This window comes from Nymphaea colorata, chromosome 13 (genome assembly GCF_008831285.2).
Source record: "Nymphaea colorata isolate Beijing-Zhang1983 chromosome 13, ASM883128v2, whole genome shotgun sequence".
NCBI lineage: Eukaryota > Viridiplantae > Streptophyta > Magnoliopsida > Nymphaeales > Nymphaeaceae > Nymphaea > Nymphaea colorata.
The window spans coordinates 7,113,694-7,127,991 of NC_045150.1; the positions used below are offsets into that span (position 1 = coordinate 7,113,694).

Genomic DNA, 14,298 nt, shown 5'->3' on the forward strand with positions numbered 1-14,298 from the left:
TTGCACCATATACATTGTTTCATCAATGTCTCCATTTAAAAACGTTATCTTTACATCCATATGATGCACTCTAAGTCAAAATCAGCCACAAGTGTCATTATGATCCTGAAAAAGTCTTTTGACAAAACAGTATAGAAAGTCTGTATATAATCAATGCCTTCTTTTTGAGTAAAGCTCCTTGCGACAAGACGTGCTTTATACTTTTCGATGTTTCCTAATGAATCTCTCTTGGTTTTAAATATCCATTTACAACCAATGGGGTTCACACCTTCAAGCAAGAGAACAATGTCTCATACGTCATTATCCATTATGAACTTTCTTTTCTTATTCATGGCATCTATCCACTTATGAGATTTAAAACTCTTTATCACTTGTTGGAGGTTAATAGGATCATTAAGTCCATATCAACATCATGTTCTTGGAGAAAGACAAAATCATTTGAAATTGTGCTTCTCCTCTCTCTAGTGGATCTACTTGATTTTCTTGAGGTTGTTGAGTTTGTTCTTCAGTGATTTGAATGGAGAGACCATCATAATTGTCTTATTCTGAATATGTTAATTGAACAATGACAGGAATAAGGACCTGACTATTGCTTACAACATCTGTATGAGTAGACTCAGGTCCCTCTTCAAAGGCAATGTGTCTAACTTTATCACCTCCCCCAAACTCAATATCCTCAAAGAAATGAGCATTTCCGTTTCAAAGAAAGACTTACTGGTCGGATTATAAAACTTATAACCCCTTAATGTTTGTTTGTTTTCCCTTTATACATTCAATGCAAACATTAAAGTCTGCAAAATCAAGAGATTCAAGAATTCGATTCGACATAAGCCTTTTGATCATCTTTTCAGAGTTATGTCGTAAGCGCCTATGCCACAACATAGCATAATTCTCATTTGCTAATTTTCTTTTAGTATCACTAGATGTAACATGCAAGGTTTCATGATATGAAGCAACCGTATCAAGCAAATAGAGGTTATCGCTACTAAACAAAGAACCAGTGGCAATCAAATTTGAGTACCGAAACAACTTAAATTTATTACATCCAAATGAACAATAATAACCAAATTTGTCTAGTAGGAAAATAGAAATCAAAGTCCGTCTAAAAGACGGTACTATATAAGTTTTTTAACAATAACCGAAAATCTGCTATGGCTTCAACCTTCTCCTTCTTGCCATTGCCCACAAAGATGAATCTTTCAACATCATTTGGCGTTTGACAATTTAGGCTGCCCTGCACAGAAACACTTATGTGAGTAGTAGCACCCGAATCTACCTACCAAGTATGTCTGAGTACTACAGTTAAATTAACCTCAGAATAAACCAAAGTGAGAAGTGTACCTTTTTTTTCACGCCATACGTGATACCTCAATCCTTCTTCATATGACCTTCACCCTTGCAAAAGAAACAACCTGATTTGCCTTCCTTATATTTCTTCTATTTCTTAATGAATGAATTGTCAACTGCAACTTCATTAACAGTCTTTATTTTCTTACTTTTAGGCATAGTAGCCAAGTGAGTACTTTTTATCTTATCATGCTTCAATTTCTCTTTTTTTTCTACACAGTGCGAAATGAACTCATTAAGAGTCAATTTCTCTTTCTGACAGTTATAACTAACTTTAAACTATCCATATTGTAGTGGAAGAGAAAGGAGAACCATATGCTTGCGTATGTTCCCTTTGCCTTTATATTTCAACATTACAAGTTTACTCAAAAAAAGTATTTGTTTCAGTTTTTTCATTTTTAGCAAAACAATTTTCAATTTCTTCGAAAAACGCCTTGGCACTAGCCTTTTCAGTAATTGAACCCCTAAAATTTTTTGGGATTGATTTCTTCATAATCATTAAACACATGCGTCTTGAGTGCTCCCACCATTCAAAGTTTCGTTTATCCTCATGGGAACTTCCGTCTGTTAACTCAGGTGGGAATGACTCCTTAAATTCAAGGTCTAAATCTATGTAACCCAGGACAATCATAACCTTTTCTTTTCAGTCCTTAAAATTCGAACCATTTAACTCAAGAATAGTATTCAAATTTGTGGATATCATAGAGAAGTCACTATACAAAGAACAAAAATTCCAAACATACTCACAATCAATACATCTACAGAGATGAAATAACAATTATAAATGAATTTAAATACAATGACATAAATCTCATTACAAGGTACCAGTGCAACATTAATATCTAATCTTTGGATTGAAATATTAACTGCAAGTGGTATTCTTGGTCGACAATGAATATATATAATTAGCCCTATTAAATAACGGGTACATCTTTGGATTAACTCAATATTCACATGAAAACCTAAAAATTATCACATATTCATTGCTCTGTATGCTTAAGCCTGACCAAACAACAATCCTTCATTGAGCTCATCATTAACCGCATGGATTAAGTATACTATCATCTAATGTTCGAAATAGACAAATTCCAACAACAGAAGTCACTTTAGTGACATAAAGTATAAATCTACTCATTTTGAATAATAGACATGACCAAAGATTAAATTCATAGCCCAAATATTCATCTAAGGTACACTCCCAATTTTAATAACATACAAAACATGATACATATATTAAATTGACATACAAAATTGCCTTACATTGAATCCAAAACAAAATGATTCAATGAAATAGGCCCGAAAGAGTCCAAGATTTTATAAAGCGGTACCCTAATTGTGTTTAAGTGGGTTAAGAACCACTAAATCGGCCTTAAAATGGCTCATATCGTTCTTAAACCGCAATTAAAACACCCACATGGCCTTAAAAAGGGCAGAAACGATTTAAAAATTGGACGAATCAGTCAAAAATAGACCGAATTGGTTCTGAAACCCACTGAACCAGTTAGAAAATGGCTAAAATCAGTTCTAAAACTGAATGAACCGGTCCGAAAATCCCTGAACCGATTTGAAAATCAACTGAATCGGTCTGAAAAGGGTCTGACTCGGTAGCAACCATTTTAAAATTGAACAGAATCAGCTCAGAAAAGTACGAACTGGTTCTGAATCGAATTGAATCGGTCTTAAACCGAACGAACTGGTTCGATTTAATTCAAACCGTATGGATATGGGTCGGGTCCGACATGTCCTGTCTCAAATCCGAAAGAACCGTATTTTAAAAAAATTAAACCGTATGGATACAGGTCGGGTTCAACATGACCCGATTTGGAACCGAAAGAACCGTATTTCCAAAATTTAAACAGTTTGGATACGGGTCGGATCCAACATGACCCGACCCAGATTCGAAAGAACTGAATTTTCAAAATTTAAACTGCATGGATACGGTTCGGGTCCAACATGGCTCGACCAGGATCCGAAAGAACCATATTTTCAAAATTTAAATAGTATGGATACGGGTCGGGTCCAACACGACTCGACCCAGATCCGAAATTCATATGGATACGGGTCGGGTCTGTCATGACCCGACCCGGGTCCGACCGCCTACCGCGCGAGCGGTTTCACGGTTCGCCCGATGGATCCGGATCGGGTCTATCATGACCTGACCCGGGTCCAACCGTCTACAGCTTGACCACGTGAGCGGTCTCACGCAGTGGCTCCAACGCTCGCCTTCCGAACGGCAGGCGAACGGTGGAACTCCACCGGCAGGCCACCCAACAGCGTGGGTGGTCACTAGCGGGTAGCGCCCAGACTGCCGGAAGTCGGCCGTCGCCTGCCAAAATGACGAAATCCGGCCGTCCCCTTTCCCTTTCTTCCTTCTGCCCTTTTTTTTTGCGTCTGCAACGGAAGTGAGGAGGAATAGGAAGAACAGCCGGCCGTCGACCGCCGCCCTTCCCTGTTCCTCTTCCCCTTGCGTTGCTGCAACAGAAGAGAGGAAGAACGGCCTTGCGTTGGCCGCTGCCTCTCCCCGTTCCTCTTCCATTGTTGTGTGTCTGCAACAGAAGCCCGACGACTTCCATTGCTTGCCCACGTCTGCAACAGAAGCCCGACGGCTTCCATCGCTTGCCCACGCCTGCAACAGAAGCCCGACAACTTCCATTGCCCTAACGGTCGGTGTCGCCCTTTGGTTCATAGTCTTGCCGACGGTGGCTTCCACCGTTTCCTCAGCAACCTAACACCAGCACGAGGGGTAGAGAGCGTGCAACAGAGAATGGGAAAGGGTGCGGCCCAACGAGAGAGCAAACACACAAATTCATCCAAAAATTGTGCGGATGCAGCAACAATTAACCCAAAAATTCAATAATTCAACAATGAACAAAAACACTGATACCAATTGTTGGGGAGATTTCCTAATGCACATGCAAACAAAAGAATATGCCATAAAATAGAATCTTGTTCATGCTAAATCATTGAATCAATACTTTAAGTGTAGGAGAAGCGCACCTGAATCCATCTGAACAACTAGACGATGAGATTGCAGTAGGATTTTCCAGGGTCTGTGCGGAGCACGTGCGGTTTCTCTTAGATGGGGAAGAGACAACCTTAGAAAGCGATGTTTCAAGCAACCGTGCACGATCACAGGGACCACTACCCTTTTATATTATGAGCAATTACAGATTCAACCCATCAAAGAATTCATAATTGCATACAGGTATCTATACATTATAAAATTGTCTCATACCATATAAAATGATGTAATATCACAAAACGCAATCACTTAAGTGGATATTTACATTAAGACAGCCATAATGTCTAAAATTCCTCATTGACATATGTCAGCCCACCAAATGATCCTTACAATTCGGATTTGGGACGGGACATGATTGTTGGGGAGATTTCCTAATGCATATACAAACAAAAGAATATGCCCTAAAACAGGAATCTTGTTCATGCTAAATCATTGAATCGATACTTTAACTGTAGCTGAAGTGTACTTGAATCCATCTGAATAACCGGACGGTGAGATCGCAGTAGAATCTTCCAAGGTCTGTGTGGAGCATGTGCGGTTTCTCTCAAATGAGGAAGAGAGAACCCTAGAAAGTGATATTTCAAGCAACCGTGCACGACCCTAGGGACCACTTCCCTTTTATATTATGAGCAATTATGGATTCAACCCATCAAAGAATTCATAATTGCGTACAAGTATCTATACATTATAAACTTGTCTCAAACCATATAAAATGACGTAATATCCCAAAACGTAAACACTTAAGCGGATATTTACATTAAGACAACCATAATGTCTGAAATTCTTCATTGACATATGTCGGCCACCAAATGATCATTACAGATATATATAGGTGAACATCATCTATATAAACCTAAAACGCTAATTCACTAGAATTTTATTCTAGAAAATCCATAGTACTCTAAAAGCTTAGTATGTAACTAAAAGTTGGCTGCTACAACATACTTCTAATCCACTAGATAGTAGCCTTGACTTTTGTACATGGAAAATTAAAAGAACACATAAAAATAGACTAAAACATTGAAAACCTTGATATACCCTTCACAAGTGTTGAAATAGGCGTTTTGGATATATTTTCAAAAACAGAGGGTTTGAATGGGCAAATTATGGAACACCCTAAAACTTAAAACTGAACATGATGTTTAAAAGTCAAGTATGTCTTCCAAAAGTCTAGCCACCCAATTTTGTATTGGAAGGCAGCCATGCGTTCTAGAGGAAAAGCTAATTCCTTTCTAGCTTGTCCATCATCGTGTAGCCAAGGTCCTTAAAAACCAATCATGCATTATAAAGACAGAGACATCCTCGAGTACATCACACCTGTTCTGACCTTACAAGATTGGAATTTGTTCATCATGATTGGCTTGCATGAATGGCAATTGTTATTTAATCTAATCTAACTCATCTCATTAGCAATTTCCCACTTAAAATAGTCCATGTCAAGGTCCAACAAGTTGTGAATTATACCTTAACTGCCTCATTTTGCAAATCTTACAAACAATAAAGACCAATATTTTTGTCGACTTATTCTTCTAAATGCCTTCATTTCAAGCATCCATACTTTTATAAAGCTAGTGACATACTTATCAAAACTGATTGTCCACAAGTGCGGTTGCATTAATCAGTTTGAGAAAACTTAGGCCTCTCTAAATCAATAATAGCAGACAATGTGCCCGGGTTTAGGTTCATTAATAACTATGAGCTTCATCAATCGGATTATGCGTCTAAGGAGGATAAAGAAAAATGTAGTACAACCTGTATCTACTTTTGGGATACTATCTCATTTTAATGCCTCATAACCTTACAAAATCACCACACCACCACACTTTCGACCTTGTGACAAGGGATTGTCACCAACACCTGATGATTTAATACACCTAATGGATACAACAATCAGATACTCATTTCTCCTAGAGAAAATAATTAATCAGTGAACATATCTAGGTGAGGGCAATTTTAGTTTTAATAATGTCCTTTTTTTTTGAACTTTTTCATTACCCTTATAGAGGAGTTTTTTTCCTACATGCTCCCATATGAAAAATAATGTCAATTAGATTACTCCAATGTCAAGAGCTGTTGCATAAAACAAAGCTTATCTGATAAATGATCCAATAAATTGAAATGTTATTGGAAAAATAACAATCCAATTGCCACTACTCTGAATGAAATATGCCATACTCTCACCTGGGTAGGATGGGCACCGGACTGGCCTGCAAACATTAAATGCAGTGTAACAATTAACATGAAATCCAAGCCCAACCTGCTCAGCCCAATTAACATGAAAAATTATGTTTAATGTAAAATAACGTACAAATATAATTAACCATAATGCAATATATATTATTATATATATTTATATATGTACTAAAATAATATTAAATTTAAGTAATCGGGCCGAGTCTGGCTGAGTCGGACCAGTCTGAGCAGGCTCAATGCCAAATTATTGGGCTTGAACCTCAGTCGGGCCTGGTACTGAGTACCCATTGGGCACCCGGCTCGGTGCCCAAGCTTGCCTACCCATCTCTTTCACCATGCATGCAATGGAGGTGTCAAACATGCATTGAGTTTAGAAGTAAAAACCACTCCCTTTATAGGATACAGATCCATCTCTATTGCATCATGGGCGGCCCTAGAACTTAAAATTTAATATGACCTTTAAAACAGAACCACATCTTCCACAAGTGGAGTCGCACCATTCCATGTTAGATGCCAGCCACATTTCTCAAGGAGAAGTTATTCCCTTCCTAGTTTGGCACAACTTTCAATTTCTATACCTAACTCTCGTAATTGAATAGTTGTTGCGACCACAATAAAAGGCTAGATCTAAAGCAAGCTTGAAAAGTCCTACCGCACAACGGAAAATATCTATGCCATCAAAGATTAACATGCGTAAATGGTGACCTATCGATATATAACTGCCTCATTGTGCAAATTTCCCCTAAAAGACCAATATTTTGTCAACTAAATTATTCTGTCCTCATTCCAGGCATCTTTACTTTTTATAAAACTAAAGGCACACTTATCATGTCCAATTGTATATAAGTGCAGTCATATTAATCATATTGAGAAAACTTAGTTCTCTCGCAATCAATAATAGTAGACTAATGCGCAGGTATCCTGGTCTATTATGAACTGAGAGTTCCATTAACTAGACTATATATGTTTTCAAAGATGAGGTCAAGCAAAGTGTGGTACTCCATTTGATTAGTGACGGCATCTCATTGGCGATAAGAGGGTTGATGTCTCTTAACATAACAAAATCATCTGATCGGCATTTGACATCATGGCAATATATTGAGGACTTTCCCCAGCACGACATGATTTAGCACTCGAATGGACAAAGCAATAAAATGCTTCTCTCACTGAAGAAAACAATCCATCGCCAGATAGTATCTCATGAGGAGGTGGCCGCCCCATACTGTTAACGACTTAATGGAGGAGAGGGTACTTTAGTGGCAGAGCCAGACATATTATGCTGAGGGGCAATCACCATATTTGAGGGGCATTTTATATGTAAAAATTTGGAGTTGATCAATAGGTAGACAAAAGATTTTTGTTGGACCTTATATCATGTAGTGTTATATATATATATATATATATAAATAAGTGAATCTAGATAGCCAGAGTTATCTGCCTCACTCGTGAAGACCGTCTGAAATCATGATGGACAGTTGATGAACCAAATCACCTTTTTAGAGTCAATGTCCGTAGACTCTCTCTCTTTCTCTCTCTCTCTCTCTCTCTCTCTCTCTATATATATATATATATATATATATATATATATATATTGAGTAAATAATGAATTTTAGCAATTCAAAGCTACTCATCATCTAATTAGAGTTGTCTATTGGGGATGCATTTTAGTCCTTACAATTTTTTTTTTCTTTCATTTTGTCCTTTCAAAGGACTTCTTAGTTTTACTTTAACTTTTTATTTTTTTATTTGCCATGTTCTGTTATTTGAGAGGAAACACTTTGGTGCGTTGGTATTTGTTAAAGTGAAAATGAAGGTCTTGAAAAGGATAAAAAAAAGATAATAAGGAAGTAAAAATACCAAAACTACACCTCATGATAAGAAATTTCTTAAATGCCCCAACTCTTTTTTTTTTTTTATTAAGGGTGTATATTTGTTTTGTGCATGCAACTCGATCTTCCCCAAGCATTCAACCCCTTGCTTGGAATGCCTGCAAGACTTTCATTCAGAAACATGTTTGCACCGTGAGAGGTGAAAATATTTTTTCGGTTTTATTTTTACCGTTAGACTCATCGTGCGTCGGGCTCCGTTCGGCAGAACCCTCTTCTCCCCAGGTCCGATTTTCTGAGTGGAGCGAATCTTAGACGCTTTTCCCTCTTTGCTTTTCCCATTTCTTCTTTTTTTAAAAAAAATTGTGATTTACACATGTTTTTGTTTCTGATTAATCAGTTTTGGTCGATGGTCTTTAATAAAATTGAATGTAAATGGTGAAATCCACTAAGTAAATTGTAGCTTTATGGTTGATTTGGGATCCTTTCTTGGGAGAGGACGTGTATTTCAGAATTCTGGTCGTCTGTAAGGACACCAGTGCTGCTTCCTGGAATTTTGTTCTTTCGTTGATAAATGCAAGAAAATTGAAATCATAGGATGGCAGTGGTGATGTCCATGGTGGTTAAACTTGATCTTATTCTCATCCCCTTTTCTTGATTTCCAGTTGTCAATGGCTGAAGTCTTAGAGGTCACATATGTCTGATTTTAGTCTCCCTATATAGCATGGATGGAAGAAGAAGAGGAAGAGGAAACGGCGGCTGCATCCCCAAATTTGCTAGAATCTTGGGTCCTCCCTTATTCCTCTTCTGTCATTCCCTTTTTCTTCCTCCTCCCTCTCCCTCGCTCCCTCCTTCCCTTCTTCCTCCTTCTTCCTCCTCCCATTTTTCCTTCTTCCTTCCTCCTTCCTTTTTTCCCTCAACCTGAAAATATATTTCTATCTCATCAAACTAAGAATTTATTTCTCAGTCATTACACACACATCAAAATTGAAAATAAGAAAGATTTTTCTCATTCCATTTTTCCAAAAAATATATTTCCAACCACGGGCCCTTAATATTTGTATCCTTGGTGAAGGAGCATCATATTTCTTGTTAGTAAGGTCAAAGTACAAGCAAATCCATATCACTCAGATATGGCCTGGTACATATGCACCACTTTTATCGCTGCCCGGTAAAAGAAATGCATGCTTGGTGCAGTTTTGATTTTGGTGCCGACCGTCAATGTCGCTAGGGCCAACATTGATGTTTTGAAGTTTGAGGGAATTGTGCTGTCATCTCTACTTTGGATTCGATCAGACCTTCAACTCTGACTAGTTGGTTCAATGAAGGCCCGATACGATAAGCATCAATCCAGCTAACATTCTTGCACCATGTCCTATTATTGGTGCCAGAGTGGTAGGAGTGGGCACATTTTTAAAGTTTAGATATAGGTAAATTTGTGTTTAATTATATGGATCTGCCCCTGAAGCACCCGATCACTGCTCCAGGGCTAATTAAAAATTTTGTTACTTATATATTTAGTGGCCCATAAATAAATTTCTGACTTCACCCTTGATTGGTGTCTATCATACGATTGATAACAATTGCTTGGGAGAAGCAAAAGTGACAAACTATGTAGTTGATTCAAATCCCGCGATCCATGCGAATTGTTGTCTAGCAATTCAAACTTGGCCCTAATTAATTAGATCACGGAGGTACTTATAGGTGAAAAACTGTTCTGCCCGTCTTTATTTCCATACTTGGGCCATGCCAACTAAAAATTTCTAGCTCTGCCGATGCGTGAAATACTGGAACTGCTATAAATTCTCCTCAAAGCACAATCTCTTGTCCACATCTTTCATCTCTTTCCTAGAGTCACTCTTCCCACTCGATCCGGCAATGGCCACCAATGGCTCCCTGCGGTATGAATCAAGCACCGGTTACTTCTCAGTCCATGTCAAGAGCAGAGAGCTGGTCACTGCAGAGCTGCCATTTCCAGAGATCTGGCTGCCTCTCTCCAACCTTGACCTGCTGTTTCCTCCCATGGACTGTAGCATTTACTCCATATACAGGAAGCCCAGCAGCAAACCTGACCTTTCCTTTGGCTCGGCAGTTGAAATTCTCAAGAAGTCTCTTGCTAAGGTCCTAGTCCACTACTACCCACTTGCAGGTGAGATGGTCGCCAACTCCAGCGGTGAGCCGGAGATTCTGTGCAACAACATGGGCGTCGAGTTCATTGAAGCTCATGCAGAGATAGAGATCAGTGGTCTCAAGCTCCATGATCCCGACGCGACCGTGCAGGGAAAGCTTGTACCATCGAAGGGACGAGGAGTTCTCAGTGTTCAGGTGGAGCTCTTATCGTTCACATCAACCAGATCTCATCTCTTTTTTAACAGAAATTTCATGATTTGCACTTTAAAGTTTAATGAAGTAACTACTTTTTTTTCGTATTTTTCACGAGAACGTCAAAAAAATCGTTATTAAATTCAGAGACTTTGGTCTCACTAGTTTTTCCGTTGCATTCGGTTCCAGAGAATGTATGTATAAAAGCCCCTTGCACAAGAATTTCTCAAAATAAAAGCTGGGCCTCTTCATCTTCTTGTGTTTTAAGGAAACAGAACTTTTATTATTTTAGATTTTGTGCTGTCATTTATTATTGTTCTGCATTTGTTATGAGACCAATTTGTATCCCCGAGTTTTGCAAGAAAAGCTAAGACTTCATACCTTTTGTCTCCAAGATTTTTTTTTTCAGAGAATGGGATCTACTAATGGTTTTTTTCGAGACAGAGTTGTGTGCATTAGGCGTACATGCAACAAATATGCACAAAAGGGAAACATGAATGGGTGGAGAGGAGCAAAGCTGGTTATATACGCAGTTCGTTATTTCACAATCTCATAAATATTTTATTATCTCAAAAAAATTATTTCATACTCTTGTTTAATGTTATTTCATACATTTGTCTGTTATCTTAAATTTTTTTTGTCATTTCATAAACTCATACATATATTTAGCATTATCTCATACATCTGTTTGTTATCTCATTATGTCACAAATCTTTTGTTGTCTCATACAGCGTATTTCATACTTATTTGTTATTTTGTACTTATTTGTTATCTCATGCATATGTATATGCAATCTTTGGACATAAAAATAAATATGCATAGATAATAGGGTTAACATCCGGCATATGCTTCTTATATACTTAGAACAGCCGCATGCAGAACTTGCATCCGAGGGGGAGTGGTTTAAAGTATTTTAGGAAATTTTTATAAGGAAATATACTTTGTAGTCGGTCCTCTTTTCTCTTTGGTCGAAAATTTTCCTTGGTCATTTTTTTGAACCAGTGCTGACCGATCCAACTTATCAGTCCTCCTTCATTGGCCTAGCTTGATCGATTTTTCGAGGAAACTCACATGGATTTTCAATTAAAGTTATAACAAGTATAATTTTTTCTCTATAATGAAAGTAATTTCATGAACATACATATTATATATGTTAACTTTTAGATTCTTTCAGTTGTCATGCTGCTTTGTATGAAAAAACTCAGGTGTTCGATTATATAACAAAAAACTTTATGCAGATACCAAGAAACTTCACAAAAAGTTCTCGTCCTTGTCATCCACAATCAAAAGGTGATGAATAGAGTGGATGCGGTTCTTTATATTTATGAACATATATGCCTTTATATTTATGAATATATGTGCTTCATCAATTGAAGAATAAATATCAAAACCATTTCTCAGTATCGTTGGCTGCCTCAATTAAGGTATCTAACACAAAAAATCATTACTTAGATTAGGCCTTGTTTGATAACCGTCGGACAGAGGATCTATCTCTTCTGATCTAAAATCAGACATTAAAAAATTCAGCGTTTGAGAAAGATGAGAATAACCGCCGGCCGGAGGATGGTGAATCTCTTTCTGTATCTCTCTCTCTCTCTCTCTCTCTCTCTCTCTCTCTCTCACAAACGAGGCCTACAAGCCAAAGTTCATTTGATGCCATATTCTTCTCTCTTTTCTATTAAATGCTTGGCATGACTGAGGCTCTCTCTCTCTCTGATGAAGGTTTGTGGCAAATACTTATCTGATGACATCTCTCTCTTTCGTTGCATCACCCCCATAGTAATTTGTATCTTTTTCACAAGAAAATGATGGATTGTTAGCATATTTTCTCTTTGGAGAATTGGGCATCGAAGCCCTCTGTTATTGAAGGAAAAGAGGGGATCCGGTGCTTTCTGGCCATAAACAGGGCTTCTATACCTTGTTTGGCTAGACGGTGCCGAAAAAAGAGGGCCCCAAATCCTTTCCGACTATCACCGAGGAACATGGCTCCGGCCTTTTGTCCATGATCTAGAGAAGAAAGGGAGTGTGAGATACTCGCAGGACATGCCAAGGGCGAGTCGTCTGGCACAGCAGGGATGAAAGCACAGCAGACTTTTCACTCATGACTTCTCGTCAACGGAACATTCCTGTAATCCGTAGATTTCAATGATTGGGAATATATTGTTGTGCCATGCATCAAATGGGATCAAGATCCGTAGCTATCAATTGCCTTTTATTGATTTTTAGCTTCTCACACTTGATGGTTGAGCCTCTTGCTTGGAGCAGGTCACCAAGCTCATGTGCGAAGGCATCGTTGTTGCTTGCACTTCGGACCACCGGATCGGTGATGCCTACTCCATTGGCATGTTCATGGCTGCATGGGCTGAGGTCACCCGGACCAACTCCCTCGCTCTCATCCCCAACTTCCGTCGCTCTCTCCTCAGCCCACGCCACCCTGGATCGTACGACAAGTCCCTTGACAACATGTATGGGCCCATCGCATTCCTGAGCCCACCGCCCAAGCACGAGAGTACTTCGTCCGATCAATTCATCAGCCGGATCTATCATCTGAGCACAGGTGCCCTGAACCAACTCCAAGATCTTTCTTCCACAGATGGGACTAGGAGAACCAAGCTGGAGGCATTCAGCGCACTTCTATGGAAGCTGATGGCCAATGCCAGTGGTGATGCAGTGAGCAGCTGTCGTTTGGGCATCGTCGTCGACGGCCGGTCTCGCCTGAGCGAGGGCCCGAGATCGGCACTCTATGGATACTTTGGCAATGTTATCTCGATCCCCTTTGGGGAGGCTACCATTGAGGACCTTAAGAGCAAGCCGCTGGGATGGGCCGCGAAGAAGGTGAACGAGTTTCTGGGTTTTGCCACCAACAGGGAGCACTTCCTGGGGCTGATTGACTATGTCGAAGGGCTGAGGCCTAACCCCATTATGACGAGGGTTTGCTATAGAGGGGCCGATGATGGGCCAGCTATTGTGGTCTCACATGCAAGAGTCTTGGATCCCTCTAAGATGGACTTTGGTTGGGGCCTTCCTTTCTTGACGTCCGTGCACTGCCCTTGGGAAGGGGATGCCAGATTTGTGCTGCTGCTTCCAAGCCCCCTAGGGAATGGAGACTGGGTTGTTTACATGCATCTGTTCAAGCACCAGCTTCACGAAATAGAGATGGGGGGAGGGGAAATACTTCAACCACTTACTTTCCAACACCTCACCCCTCAAGAGGTTTGAGAAGAAGGAAGCACACAAAAGATTGTCAATGGCTACTAATTAGGGAAGAAATAAAGTCATCTTGATTATTAGAGAGAATGTCTCTGCATGTTCATTTAAATGTATCTTTAAACAATTAATGGAGCGATTTATACTTGGTTAAATTCTTTTGGCATTTTCTTGTATAATATTGAGAACTCATCCTTGGCAGAATAGTTCGTGCCAAACTTAATTGAGTCATCGGCTCTGCCATAACTGCCTCATTGTGCAAATCTGACCAATAAAAGAGACCAATATTTTGTTAACTTAATTATTCTGTCCCCATTTCACGCATCTTTGATTTTTATAAAGCTAATGACACATTTATTTTATTAACTAGTGTCTTTTTGT

At 39.1% G+C, this 14,298-nt stretch overlaps 1 protein-coding gene across 1 annotated transcript; it reads left to right on the plus strand.

Annotated features, from left to right (window-relative positions):
• The first annotated feature begins 10,165 nt into the window (after positions 1-10,165).
• On the plus strand, positions 10,166-14,072 carry LOC116266925 (coniferyl alcohol acyltransferase-like). The gene is made up of 2 exons (XM_031648431.2): positions 10,166-10,713; positions 12,976-14,072. The coding sequence occupies exons 1-2, from the start codon at positions 10,267-10,269 to the stop codon at positions 13,927-13,929; spliced, it is 1,401 nt and encodes a 466-aa protein (XP_031504291.1). The 5' UTR covers positions 10,166-10,266; the 3' UTR covers positions 13,930-14,072.
• Positions 14,073-14,298: the final 226 nt, after the last annotated feature.